This window comes from Carassius gibelio, chromosome B12 (genome assembly GCF_023724105.1).
Source record: "Carassius gibelio isolate Cgi1373 ecotype wild population from Czech Republic chromosome B12, carGib1.2-hapl.c, whole genome shotgun sequence".
NCBI lineage: Eukaryota > Metazoa > Chordata > Actinopteri > Cypriniformes > Cyprinidae > Carassius > Carassius gibelio.
The window spans coordinates 18,242,155-18,261,252 of record NC_068407.1 but is presented as its reverse complement, the minus strand read 5'-3'; the positions used below and the strand labels follow the sequence as shown (position 1 = coordinate 18,261,252).

At 36.0% G+C, this 19,098-nt stretch overlaps 1 protein-coding gene and 1 long non-coding RNA gene across 6 annotated transcripts in view; one reads left to right on the top strand and one right to left on the bottom strand.

Moving 5' to 3' along the window:
* The window catches only part of LOC127969004 (uncharacterized), a 20,412-nt gene extending 15,046 nt beyond the window's left edge, over positions 1-5,366 (bottom strand). Inside the window, exons 1-2 of one of the 3 annotated variants that reach the window (XR_008156204.1) lie at positions 3,318-5,366; positions 1,289-1,396 (exon numbers count right to left, since the gene is read on the bottom strand). This is a non-coding gene — a long non-coding RNA (uncharacterized LOC127969004). Of the gene's footprint in view, positions 1-1,288 lie in introns of all 3 variants that reach the window. The other 2 variants (XR_008156202.1, XR_008156203.1) reach the window with 2 other exon arrangements.
* The window catches only part of LOC127968995 (phosphatidylcholine:ceramide cholinephosphotransferase 1), a 24,665-nt gene extending 5,567 nt beyond the window's left edge, over positions 1-19,098 (top strand). For 2 of the 3 annotated variants that reach the window (XM_052570544.1, XM_052570542.1), the window contains exons 2-6: positions 9,156-9,948; positions 11,619-11,736; positions 14,493-14,646; positions 17,609-17,775; positions 17,861-19,098. In XM_052570544.1, the coding sequence (XP_052426504.1) occupies positions 9,335-9,948; positions 11,619-11,736; positions 14,493-14,646; positions 17,609-17,775; positions 17,861-18,034 (1,227 nt within the window). In that variant the 5' untranslated portion in view covers positions 9,156-9,334 and the 3' untranslated portion in view covers positions 18,035-19,098. Of the gene's footprint in view, positions 1-8,383; positions 8,630-9,155; positions 9,949-11,618; positions 11,737-14,492; positions 14,647-17,608; positions 17,776-17,860 lie in introns of those variants that run through there. The other variant, XM_052570543.1, reaches the window with a different exon arrangement.

The window sequence follows — 19,098 nt, the reverse complement described above, 5'->3', positions numbered from 1 at the left end:
CAAAAAACTCAGCATTAGAACAGTCAATAGCAAATACATAAACTAATAACAGAACATACAATAGCTAATTCAGAAGTGCCAGATTGTCGTAGCAAAGTCAGAATGACCTCTTCTCCTAGGTTCATGAATCAGTCGTCCATAAAATGTGTTGCTGTTCTGTTGTAAGTAATCTTAAAGATTCCTAAATGCATCTACTTTCATAAGGCCAAATAAAGTGCTTTTGCTTTCGCCTAAATACACACAGCATCTCCCTGACATGACTGCTTCAACACTAACTGTGTTACTGAAACCACGCCTTCTTTCTATGCGTGAACATTTGGGCGGCATTACGTAAATATTTCCACATAGTGACTCAGACAAGTGGGGGCGTGTTTCAATGAGCCGTTTTAGGAGGGATGGCAGAGTCTTAACTTTGATAAAGAATATCTCTTTGGTTTTTGAGACTTTAGTCTTTGCAGCTTCAGGGATCTTATCTATGCACAATCGGCTTGTAACACTCCAAAGAGAAAGGAAAACTTGAAATCACATCATATATGACCCCTTTAAACTTTAAATAAATTGATGTGAAAATGTATATGTTTCATGATTTTAATTAATTAGACATGCTTTTTTTTCAATAAAATGTAAAAAAAAAATGGAATAAAAAAAAATGGAATTCATAGGGTTCTATATCCCTCATCCTAATTATTAGGATTGGGCGATGTCTTCAAATTTTGTATCAGACGATGTCTACAGTGAAATGTTGTGATTTGATTGGCGTGTCAAATACTATAGAACCACTGATCTATAATAGAGATTCATTATATATATAGATCAGTCAATATAACTCATAATAATCAGTGATGCTGTCTACACTAGATGCGGTACAGCATGACACCACAAATCCCTGACAGTAAACTGATGCTGCTTTCTATTTATGGAGTGCTGACACAAATTTCTAATGATTTTCAACAGTTGCTTTGTCGTGTCCAGTGTAGACAGTCTTTAGCTGATGCAGCATGGCACCACAAGACACGCGTCCGGTGTAGACACTGTGTAAATCCCCGTTCACACCGCCAGCATTTTTTTCTGCTGCTTGTCGCTTGTGGCTGGCAATTGAGGTTGCTACTGGGTGTTCCCACTTGCCTAGTTACCCCATAACACTCCACTACAGCAGATGAATCACGTGTCCTCCACTGACTTCACTCCAATTGGTTGTCGTTCATGAAATTCACTGATTATTTGCATACATTTGGAGATATTCTGAACTGTTGTTGCTTGATTCGCATCACCTGACACATCCACATACCTTCCCCAAAAGTCACTGTCACTCGTGTCGCCGGAAAACGCCAGCTCTCCATTGAAAATGAATGGGATTGTCACCCTGTCTCTGGCGGTGAGAACGGGCTGTATATAGCTATAATACAAACACACACACACAGACACAGACACAGACACCCACACAAACACACCCACACATACATAGTGATAATTTAATTGACATAATTTCCACCATAGTTTTTGTCAACCAAATTTTTGTCACAAATGTAAATGAGACTATAACTAAATGAAAAGAAAAGATCTTATCTGAGAAAAGACTTGTCTCAGACAGTTACGTTGGGATAGAGAACTAAAAACTTGCCACAAAAGTGATTTAATTGCTGAAATATATGTCATTTTCTTACGTCATGTTTTGCCCTTTGTGTGGCTACAGCCGCAGTTATCTAACAGTATTTCAAATTTGTATCTTTTAAACTCAGTGGGCCATTCAAAAAATGTCTGACCATATTCTTGTATAAATCTAGATAAACCGGGGAAAAAAAAGGCTGATACACAATACCGATGGGAGTTTTGTTCAGTCTCACACCTTGTTTGCTTTGCAAAGGAGAAACTGTTAAGTAACTTAAAACCACCTCAGTTAACAAAGGCTGTGTGAATTCAATAGATGGGTTAAAGAAATCATCTGCTCTACAGATTTTCATTTTTATGAGGTTTCTTTTTACATAAAGTTTCAGTTTGAATATTATCTTAATGAAAGTGTGATGTGTTTGTCATACTCAAATGAGTATGTAGCGTCATTTCTAAAATAAAGTCAGGATTAGCTATAGCAACTGCTTTGCAAACACATGGTATGAGTAACTGTAAGTTCCGATGAACATTAGCCTATTCACTGCTACTGATAGTGTACTTTTATAAGTAACCAAGCAACTGGATTACAGAATGAAGCAACTTCCTAAACTTACATGTGGTCTTTTCTTCTTTAATTATCATCATGAAATAAATAAATTGGAGGGGTTACTTATAGGAAAAGCAGTCAAGAAGTGTGTGAACTCCTTCAATACTGTATAAAAAGCATTCCAGCATGTTTGGTTAAACATTTGCCAATGATTCTCATACGTCAGAATGTTTTACCTTATAGTTTTGGTGACTTTACAGTTATTCTATATTTAATGAGTTAAAGTTAAATTAAACTGCAGATATTTGAAAATGAAGCAAACTTTATTTTTTTTGGCAAACAATGGGGATTTACTATTACAATTAAAACATGGAAGAAATGTTGTGTGATCATTTCGATTTTTACCTAATCCAAATTTATGGGCGGACATAGCCCTCATGTTTTGATATTTCATTGCTAAACTGACTTTTTTTGTAAACAAAGTTCAATTATTGTGCCTCTATCCACATAAAAGAGCAACTTTTTTTTTGTATTTTTTTTGTATCACTAACATTTTCATGTTCTTCCAAACAATGTTCTTTGCTACAACTTGTTTTAAAGTTATCAGTATTGCATACCTCAAATGTTTTATGCTCAACATATACATATAATATTCATTTGCTTGTGGCGGTGAAAAATGTTACAGGAAACCACAGTTACTCTCTGATATAATTTTTGCATGTGAGCTATATTCATTTATTTTAGTGTGATTTGAATAGCATAATAATTTCATATCAAATTTTGTACTTTTCTTTACCCCTAATTTGATCATATATATGTAAATATATACTGCTGTTTCCTGAAAAATGGGTTTTTCATAGCTATAACAACTCTTGTATGGTTATAGCTTGCAGTCAACAACAAGTTGTGACAGGAAGCAAGGCTCTTGCAAGTGTGTGTCATTGTCGAAATAAGAACCCCTCCCTTTATTTCTTGTACACATTGTTACTTGACTTATCATTTTCCTGGAAATGAGAGCACAAGTTCCGTACATACAAATACGCAGAGACTACTGAAGTGTTTGAATGTGTTTTGCCCACACTGGTTCATTTCTTTAGTTACACACAAATCTACCATCCCTACCCAGCATGTAAACAAAATGAACCGTTATTGGTCCCTTTACCTGTCTGTTGAACAGTGTCTGTGTGTTTATGTAGATTGTTCTCATACAAAATAAGCTGCAAAGTGGGCTGAACAGCGACTGATCTTTTCTTCGGTATGGTGATGCACATCCAAGACGACTATTAAAAAATGGTGGGGATGGACTTGGTTCTATTTAGTTGTTGTTCATTGGATGTTGAGATGTGGGAGTAGTCTTCAAAAGTCTTGGCAGATAAATGTGAGCTTGCTGTAGGGGGCAGGTTTATTTTGATTAAACATACGATGTAAAAAAATGTTTTTGTAAGAAATCAAGGATGAATCATTCACACACTTTGTAACACGCATTTAGACATTTCTAAATTTCTAATTTTTTAATGACATTTCATTCCATTTTTGTTAACGAAGTCAAGCACTACTGTTAGTAAATACACAAAGTTAATTAAAACAGGAAGTAGGTCCACATTTAGATGCCCATCAGTTTTCCATATAAACATCTGAGAGGCACTGACGATGCAATCAACAGTTTAGTGCACATAGTGACTAAATATCTTGAGAATCCCAGGGCTTATGCTTGACTGTTGTTTGTAGATTTTAGTTCAGCCTATAACTCACATTCTTTAAAAAAAAAAAAAAAAAAAAACACTGCAGCAGATGAATGTCATCCCATTTATTATTAAGGGGTTCCGCTCATTTCTTTCCAATCGTAGTCAGCAGGTCAGGGTGAAAAGGACGTTGTCTGAATCTATGATTATCAGCACTGGCGCCCCACAGGGGTATGTCAGTTCTCCAGTTCTGTTCACATCATACACTAATGAATGCAAATGCAGTACTGTTAATAATTACATGATTAAGTTCTCTGATAATACAGCTATTTTAGGTCTCATTCTCATATCTGGAACATCAGATGTTGTTACTTACAAACATGAGGTTCAGATTGCCTGGTTCGGCAATCTCAGTGAACATTAGAAAAATCAGGTTACTCCGCTAACACAGAGAGCCATATACAAATTATAGAAGTTAAGCAGCATCCCACACTTTAGACTCTTTTTGATGAGAAATTTATTAGACATAATAATTATTATTTCAGACCCCACTCATGTCCTTCACTCTGAATACCAACTTCCTTTGGGAAGACGCTTCAGAATTCCTTAGTGTAGACTTAACCTTTATAAGAACTCCTTTGTTCCTCTGTCTATTAAAGAATTAAAAGGTGGAGTCTCTTATGCTCATCAATGCTGTATTTATTTGATCAAAAATACAGAAAAAAACGGTACTATTATGAAATTATTGCAATTTCTAATAATTATCATATAATATTCATATCATATTACTCCAGTCCTCAGTGTCCCATGATCCTTTAGAAATCATTCTTATTCTGATTTATTATCAGTGCTGAACCTGTTGTGCTGCTTAATATTTTTTGGAACCTAGGTTCCATAAATAAAATTAAAAGTTAAAAAGAGCAGAATTTATTCAAAATATAAATATTTTCTAACAATGTCATTTTTGATCCATTTAACGCGTCCTTGTCGAATAAAAGTATTCTAAGAGAGATAATTTTTGTTTAGTTTTTTATTTTAAATAACTACTGTTCTTTTTAACTTTAACTTTTTAACAGGATTTTAAAGAATCCAAAAATAAAAATCTACTTTTTTCCAGCATTGATTATCAATCAGCATATTAGACAGATTTCTGAAGGATCATGTGACACCAAAGTCTGGAGTATGCTGAATATTCAACTTTGCTTCACAGGAATGGATTATATTTGAAAGTATATTAAAATAGAAAGTGAAAGTGAAAGTCGTGACATTTGCCAAGTATAGTAACCTATTCTCAGAATTGGTGTTCTGCATTTTACCCGTTCAAGTGCACACACACACAGCAGTAAGTGGTGAACATGCTGTGAACACACACCCAGAGCAGTGGGCAGCTATAGATCCAGCGCCCGGGGAGCAACTGGGGGTTCAGTGCCTTGCTCGAGGCCACTTCACTCATGGGTATTGAGGGTAGAAGAGAGCTGTTCATTCATTTTTTTTTCTGTTATTTTGATCAAATAAATGCAGGCTTGATGAGCATAAGAAACTTCTTTAAAAAAAATACAAAAATCTAACTGATCCCAAACTTTTGAATGGCAATGTATACATATAGGCTATAGGCAGTCTACCTCATGAACAGTTAAATGTTTCCCTATTGTGCAATACAAATATGTGCTAAAACCTTATACTGTTTATCAATTTACATCCTATTTCATCCCTACAACTTAATTTTTTTTTTCTATTCATATTCTACATTATTTTATCTATAGCACACCTTTACATTTTTATCAGTTTTGTGTGTGCGCACTATTTATATTTATACATACAAGTATTTTATTCACACTTATTTTTCTTTTTTGTGTTGTTTTTGTTGTTGTCTCTGTATACTGTAAGCTTGTGAAAGTTTTTGTATGTGCAAACATACTTGGCAATAAAGCTCTTTCTGAATTCTAATATGTGTGTGTTTAATATAGCCTACAGAAGGACTTCTACAATATATATTAAAGGGGGGGGGGGGGGTAAAATGCTCGTTTTCACTCAATATCCTGTTAATCTTGAGTACATATAGAGTAGTACTGCATCCTTCATAAATCCAAAAAGTCTTTAGTTTTATTATATTCATAAGAGAAAGATAGTCTTTACCGATTTTTCCCGGAAAAACACGACCGACTGGTGGCGTGACGTGTGGGAGGAGCTAAAGAATCACGAGCGCGAATAGGCTTTTGCGTTGAGAGCATGTGGAAGCTGTTATATTACTGTGAGGGAAAACCCATCATCCAAAACAAACCATGGCTTACAGTCAGATTCAGCCGTTTATTTATGATCCAGAATCAGATCCAGAGGCTGAAACTGAATGAAAGCAGCAGCAGCAACGACTCGCTCCGAGCGGGGCTCGAACCTGAGTCTCGGCATGGGAGGGGACGCACTAACAAGGAGGCAGAGATATTTGAAGCAGTTTTACTCACCGCCTGCGGTTCCAACACACGATCGTGACCCTTTTTCCTTGGGATTGCATCATCCTTAAGAAATAAACGATACGCAAGGCTCAGTTTGACGCCGGAATTGCACATCGTTTATTTCTTAAGGATAATGCAGTCCCAACGAAAAAGGGTCACGATCGTGTGTTGGAACCGCATGCGGTGAGTAAAACTGCTTCAAATATCTCTGTGTTGTTAACTTAGCTATCAGCGCGTAAGCACATCAAGTAAACAACATGCGATGTTGTCATCAAACTGCACTTTCCACATGTACAGCTTAAAAAAAAAGACGACAAAGAAAGTGGAACTTAGTCATTTTCCAAAACCGCTAAGCAAATATATACAGTTTCAGTACATACCACATAGAGACTGATTGCTGATGCTGCTCTTGTTCAATTTCAGCCTCTGGATCTGATTCTGGATCATAAATATACGCTGAATCTGACTGTTAGCGATGGTTTGTTTTGGTTGGTTTTGTCTTCACGGTGTCACAGCTTCCAGACGCGCTCAACGCAAAAGCCTACTGGCGCTCGTGATTCTTTAGCTCCGCCCACACATCACGCCTCCAGACGCTCGTGTTTTTCCGGGAAAAATCGGTACAGACTATCTTTCTCTTATGAATATAATAAAACTAAAGACTTTTTGGAGTTATGAAGGATGCAGTACTACTCTATAGGTACTCAAGATTAACAGGATATTGAGTGAAAACGAGCATTTCACCCCCCCCTTTAACATATGACTCAGTAAACCCCGACATTCATTTCTATTTATTTAATGAATCATAATGCGATCATATTATTCAACATGCTATTATCATGTTTGAAATATCAACCACTGGTCAATGACCATAATGTTTGTGTAAACTGTAGGTAACAACTGGTAAAATGTACTGTAAAAACTGTAATGATACCTACACTTAAATATTTTCTTCTCAGCCACGTCATCAATTGCTCTAGAGCGAAATGTCCTCCCATCTGTTTTCTGATTGGCATTTCGCAAGGATTCCTGGGTAGTTAAAGTGTGCGGAGCCTGCATCTATGCAGGCTTCACGGAAAACTGCTTCAAGGGTACAAAGGGGGCGCTGCTGAGAAATGTTCATAATGTTAAAATGCTGAATGGGACAGCCTATAAACTCATATAGACTCGGCGAGCACAAGCATATTTAAGACTACAAGACCGAAAGTCATTTGGGACAGGGCCCTATAGAATGAAGACATAATATGTGATGTGAAGTGGATAACACAAGTTTTCAAATACTTATGATTTAAAACCTGTTTTTTAAAATTTGAATTTTCACAATGCCAAAATGGTGTTGTTGTGTAAATTAATGGCCAAAAATAAAAGGTTTTCCGTTAAATAACATAACAAATAATTTAAAGACATGTTCAATTAGAGTTGTGAGTGTTAAAAGTTTATGTGAATTTGTATTTAGTTATTTTTAATTGGTGTAACACGACTGTGGCAAAAAAATATATGAAAGCATAATGCACTCGATCAGTGAACAGGGCTACAAAATGCAGAAGTACGATCTGTAGTTGTCAGAAAAGCCCTGGAGCTGTCAAAAGTCTTAAAAAGTGACATCTTGTGGACTTTACACATTGTTCATTTACTCATAATAATACTTAAGTACAAAGCTGGTTGAAAATCAGTGAACAGCCTTTTTGAAGTTGCGATATTTAGGGACTGTGATATCCTGGATTAAGAGTTTTAAACAGACAATCCACTGACTATTGTTATTTTTAAACTAATGAAAAAGCCTGAAGAGCCCTTTTATAGAGACCTAGGGTAGGTTTTCTTGTGTTTTTTTTTTTTTTTTTTTTTGACTCAACCTGAACCCTGTCAACTGCATGGCAACATGCCTTGGAGTTTTACTTGGGTAAGCACCAGATAAGAGTTTTGATAAAGTTTTTCACGGTTTCAAAACAATCTTTATGTAGGGGTAACCAGTGAACTCATGGCAGACATCCTCACTAATGCAAACCAGATGTTGTCCATGATAGATACCTCCCTTCCCCCTACTGCTGTAATGTAAACAGTCCTGCCACACCCATGGAAACTCTCGAGAGCTCCTGGAATTCTTTCTGTCAGACGATGCATGTGGTCCTGGTCGGTGTGTTTCTGCTCCAGCTCGCAGCCGTTCGGAGAACTAAATGTGCTTCTTTCTGTAAATAGGTGAAGATTAAATATAGCAGGCAGTTCTAGCGGTTCACTTTCCTGTGTTGACTGTATGGCTCCGATGTTGTGTAGTTTGGAAAAGTTTCTTTTAAAGAGTTTCTACTGTGACTGGAAATTATGCTAAACTCTAACGGAAAGTGAAACTCGTGAGTACATTTAACTTACACGTGCTTTTTAACCATTGTCTGTTTATGTCATATCGCACATACCTCTATGGAACGTTGTTGCACTGTTTGAACGGTTTTCATGCATTTTCCTGTAAAAACTAGTCAAAATGCATTTGACTGAATTTATTTCTCATCTTCTAGATATTTAAGGTCTAAAGGTTTATTCTCAAATGCTTTCAATTCTTATTATTTTTTATGTATTTAGCAGATAGTGATTAAAAACTGTATACTAGTTCATTTCTAATGTGAAATACTGTAAGAACTAAAGATTTATTTTTAAATGCTTGACATTAGTTTTGTAGATGAATAGAATATGGTCCTGCAGAATATGCGCTTTTTTAAGTACTAATAAACTGCCAATATGTTAATGATAGGCATGGTAATAAGCTACTAGTTAATGGTGAGAATTGGTCCCTATACTAAAGTGTATTTTTTTACAAAGAAAATAAAATACAGAATTGTAGAGTGCTTTCTGAATAACTCTCTTTTGTCTTTTCTGTTACAGGAGAGACATCTCTGAAGAGGCTTTAGTTGTGAATCATATTTGGATTAAACTTCTGGAAATTTTGAGCCGTTCCTCCCTAACGCCCTTCATGAGCATGGTCAAAGAAGGACTGTGTGTTTCATAGCAGTGTGTGCCTATGTCAGATTCTCCGTTACATTTCTACAAGCTCAAGGGCTGATATGAATAAAGTAGCATTGTGGTCAAAGGAGGAGGTCTCACTCTGGCTCACCGATCAGGGGCTGCAGGAATACTCTGAACCATTACGAAACTACGATGGACTGGCTTTGTTAAGTCTTACGACGGATGACTTCAAGAGGTCACCCCTCTCCAGGGTCTCGTCGGACGGTGGTTGTCTGCTCCTGGAAAAGATTGAGACTCTTAAGATCGAGCATCATATCGACGTCCACAAGAATGGACATGCCAATGGGCACATGGTGTTGAATCATAACGGGAATGCTGGGAGTGCCGGAAAGGCTTACCAGAATGGCATGGTGAATGGCTTCCACAAGGAACTGGTGCAGATTCCCATACCAGAGCCAGCTTCTCCACAGTTCCCTCCTGAGTGGGGAAAGACCGCCGTGGCTTTTGTCTATGCCTTATGCTGCTTCGTCTTGACCACCGTCATTATTTCTGTGGTCCATGAACGTGTGCCTCCTAAGGAGGATTCTCCACCTCTCCCTGACAAGTTCTTTGACTTTTTTGATCGAGTGGAGTGGGCTTTCACTATATGCGAGATCAACGGAATGATTCTGATGGTCTTGTGGATTATACAGCTGAGTCTCTTAAAACATAAGTGAGTTTTCTGAGTAGCACACACTGTGTATGTGAATCATTTGAGAGTCTTGCATGAATGTTGTTTGAACATGTGATTCTCATAAATCCTGTAATGTCCCAGGCCTGTTTTACACAAATTTAAAATAAGTGCATAAAATAATTTGCTTAAAGACAGTGGGGAGAATTTTGACTTTGAAATTATTTTCATGACAATTAAGCATTTTAACTTAAATGTTAAAAATATTTTATTGCATTACTGTAATAAGTTGTGCTTAACTGTCACAGAATATTATTGAAATAATATATTATTCATGAATTCAACCGTAATCAGAAGAAATATTTAATGTATTTGCATTGTGGTAATGAGAATATTTTATTACAGTAATGTTTTGTGCTTATTTGTAACAGAATATTATTGAAATAATATATTATTCATGAAATTAAACCGTAATCAGAAGAAATATTGAATTTATATGCATTGTGGTAATGAGAATATTTTATTACAGTAATGTTTTGTGCTTATTTGTCACAGAATATTATTAAAATAATATATTATTTATTAAATTCAACAGTAATCAGAAATAAAATATTTTTTTTGCATTGTAGTAATGAGAATAATAGTTATTGCACTGCAGTAGAGCAAAAAAAATGTAAACAATATGTTCATCTGATTACTGTTACAGGAATAATGTCTTATTTATATTATATTTTTGTTACAGTTGCACGCAATTTTCACTAAAATATTATGGTAATGCAAAACAAGTGATCTTTTCTTCTGATTACTGTTTTATGAGAAACGTATTCTTACAATATTTTATATTACATTTTAATTTCAGATAATTAACATTTTTACAACAAAGATTATTAATCCAAGAAAATATTCCCATAACTGTAATAAAAATTATATTTGCAAATATAATAATAAGTTATATTTTCATAATTAACCACAATTTTAACTTAAATTATCATTATGCAATGAATACGATATTTTGATCTCATTGCTGTAATATGAATTAAATCTTACTTAAATGATGCTTGAGGATAATTCCCTCTTATAGGTCACTGCCATAATGCAAAAACTTATTCTCGTTACTGTAGTGCAATTTATTTTACATTTAAATAAATATCTGTATATAATTTTGTATTTCACTGTATGAATCATCATTGAGAATCATCATGTTAAATGTCTGTATGTCACATTATGTTAAAGGGTTAGTTCGCCCAAAAATGAAAATTATGTCATTAATAACTCATCCTTATGCTGTTCCAAAGATGTAAGACCTCCTTCTATCTTCGGAACACAGTTTAAGATATTTTAGATTTAGTCCGAGAGCTTTCGATGACCCTCTGATGTCACATGGACTACTTTGAAGATGTTTTTATTACCTTTCTGGACATGGACAGTAGACCGTACATAAATTTTCAATGGAGGGACAGAAAGCTCTCGGACAAAATCTAAAATATCTTAAACTGTGTTCCGAAGATGAATGGAGGTCTCACCGGTTTGGAACAACATGAGGGTCATTAATGACATAATTTTCATTTTTGGGTGAACTAACCCTTTAATGAGTGTCTAATTTCTTATTTATGTCTGTTAATTTTAGGGTGAAATGTAAAATATGACTTGCTTGGACGTGCTCTGGCAGTAGTGTTGTTAAAATATTTAACCAGCACATCTTCCTTTCACAGATCAATTGTAGGTCGACGCTTCTTTTTCATAGTCGGGACGCTCTACCTCTACAGGTGCATCACCATGTACATTACTACTCTTCCTGTGCCTGGAATGCACTTCAAATGCTCTCCTAAGGTAAAAACAACAACATCTCTCTTTTTTCCCCCATTCCCATATTATTTATAGTATTGTTAATCATAATCAGCACAACTAAGTTTGCAATGTTCAAAATGTAGACGTGTTGGCCAGTTAAATGAATAATTCATCCAAAATATTTAGAAAACAATGGAACAGGATAGAGAACTCCCTTTGTAATTCAAATCTTGTTCGTGATTCGCACGTTCAGGCATAGACTGTGTAAGTGTCCTGACTCCTTTAATGATCGATGCTGTACATGTATAATGTTCCATTGTTGAGACAGATTACAGAATGTTATTTGTTTATATGTGATATATTGTTGGAAGTGTAGTGTAACAGGATAGCTGAGGTGACCATGTATGTTTTGAGCAGTTGATGTGAAGTATTTGTCAGTGTTCTATAAATATCAGAGCAGAGGTCACAAAGGGACATATTTCACATTGCACGGAGTGCATTTCATGGAAAATGTGCTATTTTCATCTGTTTTTCTTTCTATATGCTCTGGCAAACCATTTATATTGAGGAAGGCATGGGGGGTATACTGTCAGAAAGAAGTTGACAGGATTTGTTTTCTTCAAAAATTTTGATTTGCATTACTTTTATGGGATCTGCCAACCCCATCTCATGAGAAAAAGTAACCACCAAGGTATACATTTGTATGGTGGGGTTCATATGGAAATTTAAGTTTTTTAGGAAAAAACATAAGCATGGAGGTCCACCCTTAAACCCAAATATTGTTTTCTAATTACTGTTATATGAATAATATGTTAATATATATTAATAATTATAAACTATATTTTAATAATAATTTCACTAGGACAGTTTCACCAAAATTATAATTAGTCCAACAAAATATTATTCTTATTATTCTAATGCAAAAAATAAATCAATAAATGAATAATAATAATATTTTCATAACAATTAAGCGCAAATTTTACTTCTATGATCATTACCATCATGCAAGACCATATTATTATATTTAATAATTACAATAATTATATTATAATAATTATATTATATTTTGTTCTCTTTGCTTTATAATTAATAAAATATTGTTTAAATAATATTTTTAGGGTTGTGAACGTCTGAAAAGTTCAGTACAAATTTGATAAAACGATTGTGTTGTTAGCATGTTTAATATGCAAATTTCATGGTTTAAGACAGACAAGGAAGATGAAGACCCAAGTCCAAATCAGTAAATAAATAAACAAACAAACAATTAAATAAATAAAATATTTATTCAAATATCATGAAAAACAAACCGGAAAATTGCACTCGGTGAGCTACTGCCGCTACCTGTTGCTGTGTAACCACAACACAAGTCGGAATAGAAAACTCAAAAAATAAAATACTGATATGATGACTACAGCGACTGAAAGAGCTTACATGTGGTGATGGATATACGTATAGGCTTAAAACAAAAGCCGTATCATCGACTTTTCCCCAGAAGGAGTCTAAACGCCCCAGATCTGGAGGGAAATCCAAGCTGAGAAACTCCTCAAAGACATCGGGGCTGAAGTGGAGATAAAAAAAAGCGAGTCTCCCATTCTTTTCCCCTCTTCTTATCGCTAGGAAATCAGTGAAGTCTTATAGTGTTTGTCTTAAATTAAAAAATTTAATTTATGCATTTAGCAGACGCTTTTATCCCATGCTACCTACAGTGTATTCAGGTTAACAGTTTTTACCTTTTAACCTTGTCTTGTTGCCCTCTGACTGAAAATTACAACCCAAAGCTGCACAATGTGGTATCATATCAGTATTTTATTTTCTTGAGTTGTGTATTCTGAGTTGTGTCATGGTAAAAAGCGCCGGTAGCTCACCGAGTGCAACCATTTGACGCCATCAACGCAGAATGTACTGTGCACATAAAATAATGGTGCCCCCCCCCCCCATAATGTAAAAACATGTCGATTTAAAAAAAAAAAAACATGCATCTTTTGTGGGTTTTCTATTACATATTTCAATATGAGACATCAGACACAACAGAATTCGTGCTCTGCATTTAACCCATCCAAAGTGCACACACACAACAGTGAACGCACACACACACTGTGAACACACACCTGGAGCAGTGGGCAGCCATTTATGTGCCTTGCTCAAGGGCACCTCAGTCCTGGTATTGCCAGCCCGAGACTCGAACCCACAACCCCAGGGTTAGGAGTCAAACACTTTAACCACTAGGCCATGACTTCCCCATAGAAAAGAATAAGGAACTGTTTTCCCAATCAGTGGTCCTCTTTCTGAATTGCATGAATCTTCAGAAAAAATCTGCACGTACCGGAAAAAATAAACCATATTATTGTGAAATGAAATGATTGTTTCGAGAGGAACTCCTCTAGTGTTATCATGCGGACAGTCCACTGGTGATCCTTTCACAACTGTGTGAGAGAGAGACTCAATACGGTCGATGATGTGCAGTGAACACACACACACTAGCTACACAAGGCAGGAAACACACACCACGGGTCCTGCAGGAAAAACGTATCAAGCCCAGCAACTCTTTCACTCTTATCATTAGAATATCTGCTTTCCTGTTGAATGGAGTTGCTGAAAGAAAGCCCAGAAAGAAACACCAAGAACATTTTTTTGCTTTTATGTTCAGTATCAAAGGGCTTATTTGTTGATGTATGCTCTAGACATGAACACATGCTGAGTTTGCAGAAACAAAATAGGACAAGCAGTGTATGAAGACAGGTTTTAAGGAATTATAGGAGAATGTCATAATGCTAATGCGTGTTTGTTGTTTCTGGCAGCTGTATGGTGACTGGGAATCTCAGATGCGGCGGGTGATGAAAATGATTGCAGGGGGAGGTCTGACCATCACAGGCTCTCACAACATGTGTGGAGACTATTTGTACAGCGGCCACACGGTCATGCTCACCCTCACTTATCTCTTCACGAAGGAGTGTGAGTACCTCACACTGACCCTGAGACAACACCGTCCCCTAGTGGACAGTTGAAGCACAAGTTTTGATAATGCAGTGGTACCAAAAAGTATTTGGACATTGAGATGCATTTAAAAGTGTAAGAATTTTCAGTCCCTCCAGAAAAATGTGGATTTATTTTGTGATTGTTGCGGGCAAAAATCCTTGATTTTGCGGCACGTTTTCTTAAAAAATGCGATGGAATGTGCGGGATATTTTGCAATTTTATGCGATGAAATTGCGTGAACTTGCAAAAACTGCGGTTTGATGAAAAATAGAAAAAAAGGTGATTTCCCCAACACCTTTTTCTCACTAGGCTACTACCTTAATGTAAAGAGTAATTTCTTATTACTTCCTATGATAAGCGAGCATACTAAATGACAGAATATTTAAGTTGCAATCTCTTACTGCAATGTAAATTATTTTACATACTACTAATATAATTACAACTGTAAGTTTTTGGTGCTGTTCTGTAACAAAAAAGTGCAATCTTACAACTGTAAAGTTGCATCAACTTCTGAATGAAACTACAACAGTGTTAGTAGCCTAGTGAGAAGGGGGTGTTGGGGGAATCACCTTTTCTTTATTTCATCAAACCGCAGTTTTCGCAAGTTCTCGCAATATAAGTTGGCTCCACTGTCATGTAACAAATCGGGAAACTGCTTCGCGCATTCTTTTGCGCTTATTTTTGTTGGCAAATAAGAATGATTTGCGCGCTTCAAGTTTCACCCTGGTTTCACCGCGGGGTTTGCAGATGATGTTCACGTCACGTAGTTACGTCACTTCATAAGGTTCCCATGGCAATAGGGGGAAAATGGCGCTTTACTTGTGTGAAGTAAACACAAAATTTTCCAACTTTCTACTATAATATATGAGTTTTTTGCAACGAAAATACAGGGATCATAAAATCATGCTAGCCCTTCATATTTTGCTTTCTGAAATCCGCAATTTATGCGGCAAAAGAGCGGCGTATTTAAAAAAATGTGACGCCGCATAAATATGCGGCCTTTGGCTGATTATGCATTAAATCAGGTGATCGCATAATCACGTTTTTCTGGAGGGACTGAATTTTATTGCTTTAGATGATTTTAGCATTTCTGGGTCTGTTTGGATCAGGTGGATTGAAAGATTAAAAAAAAGGAAAAAACGTAGCTGTTATTACACAGTTATATCTTTGTTATTATCATGTTACTTTTTCCATTATAAAATAAGTAAAAAAAATTAAATTATACATGAACTGCAGGAAACTAAATCTGATGCAAGAAAACAAATTAAGCCTCGTGGTTAGTGCGCCGCTATAGCGCAACTGTGATCGGGGCAGCCCGACTTCGATTCCCGTCTTGAGGTCCTTTGCCGATCCCGCTCCCCTCTCTACATCCAGTGCTTTCCTGTCTACTCTCTACCGTACTGACCATTAAAGGCATAAAAGCCCATTCATATAACGTAAAAAAAAAAACATGACATTTTATGTGAATATATAGTGTAAAAGGTGTAAGAAAACATAATTTGATAATAATTTTTAGATGTGTATTAATTCCATCAAAATTATATATATATATATATATATATATATAAATCATAAATATATTTATTAATATATTTTATAAATATTAATATATCTTGTTCAACATGATATTCACAATATGTATCAAAAAATTGTCTACATTTATGAAACCTACATATTCCTTTTCTAACAAAATAACATGCATATTTCTCTAGATTGTTTTCATACAAAATATGTTCATTGTACTTGCATGAAGTTTCACTTTTTCATCCATTTTTCATGCTACAGTGGTTCAGTAGGGGTCAAATTCATGTTTATCAATATTCAGTCCCAAACCTTTGTGATATATCGGAGAGAGGCTACATATATTTTATTAAGTATTAAATTAATCAGTGAGACATTGAATTTATATATATATATATATATATATATGCAGTACAGACCAAAAGTTTTCACACACCTTCTCATTCAAAGAGTTTTCTTTATTTTCATGACTATGTAATTGTAGAGTCACACTGAAGGCATCAAGGGCTATTTGAGCAAGAAGGAGAGTGATGGGGTGCTGCGCCAGATGACCTGGCCTCCACAGTCACCGGACCTGAACCCAATCCAGATGGTTTAGAGGTGAGCTGGACCACAGACAGAAGGCAAAAGGGCCAACAAGTGCTAAGCATCTCTCAGGGAACTCCTTCAAGACTGTTGGAAGACCATTTCAGGTGACTACCTCTTGAAGCTCATCAAGAGAATGCCAAGAGTGTGCAAAAGCAAAAGGATCTAGAATATGACAAATTTTCAGTTGTTTGACACTTTTTTGTTTTTGTATATAATCCCACATGTGTTAATTCATAGTTTTGATGCCTTCAGTGTGAATCTACAATTTTCATAGTCATGAAAATAAAGAAAACACCTTATATATATATATATATATATATATATATATATATATATATATATATATATATATATATCCATTACAGCATTGATAGTTTAGGCAAAAAAAGTGCTGAAATGTCCAGTGCAAAAAAATCTTAATGGTCCTCAAAATACATTTTGAGTCAGCTTCATGTAAGTTTTGCTTACAGTCAGTAAATTTTGGTCTTATTTCAGGGGTCGGCAACCTGTGACACATATGCCAACATCGGCATGCAGAGGGAAAACCCCTGGCATGTGAGCAATAAGGAAAACTGCAAAACGTTTTGCATTTGTGTGGAGGTATAAATACTACATGTGAGATTTAACCTTTGCTAATCTACAGATGCGTGTGACTCCGACAAACCATTCACATGACCGTGCATCCGAGGTGCTTCAGAGGAGTTAATTTTAGTGGCAGAGCAGTTAATAAGAAAATTTGGCCAAAAGGTTGCTGACCCTTGTCTTATGCCATTAGTTCAAAATCTTAGGTTCTACATTAGAAGAGCCCTGATTTTCTTGCTCCTCACAGATTCTCCTAGAAGGTTCTGGTGGTACCACTGGGGCTGCTTGGCTCTGAGTGCAATAGGAGTGTTTTGCATCCTTCTTGCTCATGACCACTACACAATTGATGTCGTCGTGGCCTACTTCATCACCACACGTCTCTTCTGGTGGTATCACACAATGGCCAACCAACATGTACGTCTGTCTGTTTGGCTAAAATTTCCATTCAGTCAACCCATTTATGGTTTACTTTAACCTTCTACATCTGTATCTTTTCTAGGCTCTCAAAGAGATGTCCCAGACCAACTTTTTCACCCACGTATGGTGGTACCGATTTTTCCGGTACCTGGAAAGCAACGTTCTCGACGTTGTCCCCCGCAGCTTCCAGAAGCCCTTCACATGGCGATCGCTGCATTGGGGGCATGTGAAGTACACACGAATAGACTCAGATTGACCAGTGTGCAAATGCTACATTTGGAAGATGTGCCTTAAGTGCCTAAACAAGCCTGGAGTTGTATCTAGAACCTTTAATTAACATAACCAGTCATCCAAAGTATCTCATTCCTCTGTGATGTCCTCCCAGGATTGGTCTTTGGATGTAAAACTTAGCACATATAGGGCTGAAAACAATAATGGCTTTAGGAGAAACCATTGTCAGTGATTTTGTGTTACTGGGCTTGTGTTGGCCCATAGCATCATCCTGCATCGCACCAACAAAATTCACAAAAGATGAGCCAGCAAACTAAAATGGCAAGTTATCTTTTTGTATCTTCATTATCTTTCCCCATGTTTACAGGCACAAAGCTTTTTTGTTAACTCAAGTAAGCAATTTGACAAACTATAAAAAGTGCATTTTTCTGTTTGGAAGGAACAAGAATCAGTTTTGTACAGCCTTGCATTTTTCTAGTTGTCTGCTAAACAACACTTTGCTGTCAGAAAAGGTTTGTTTTTTTAATTAATTCTTTACATCCAGAGCTACAGATGATGTTTATCATTTGGAAAATCTAATCTTCCTAAGTGCCTTAATAGTTCATTGCGAACAGTGGTCTGACAGTCAACTGTAGTAATGTTTTTATGTTTATTCAAAGACAATTTCAGTGTTTTGGACCACCTATGCTTGAAACAGAACTCACCTCGTCACTCGAATGTAACAATACTGTTCCTTTTGAAAGTGTATTTCCATGACCGTGTCAACAAAGCTAATTTCATTGTCAATAACCATTTCTCAGAATGTATTTATTCAAGTCTTCGTTCTGTTATATAGAGTATTTGTTTCTGGAATAGTTTTTTTGGCATGTTTGTCTTTCAGACAGCTGGTGCTTTATGATTCTGACTGAAATCCGGGTCTCTGGGGTGTTCAGTTTCTGTGTTTAACTGACAAAATTATCCATCCTCTCCATGAGCTGGAACAGATGATCTGCCCCACTGACCATCCAATACCACAAGCTGCTATATTAAGACATAATAATAGGAGGTGTCCATTGACAAACAAATAAATTACAAAATATCAGATCAAAA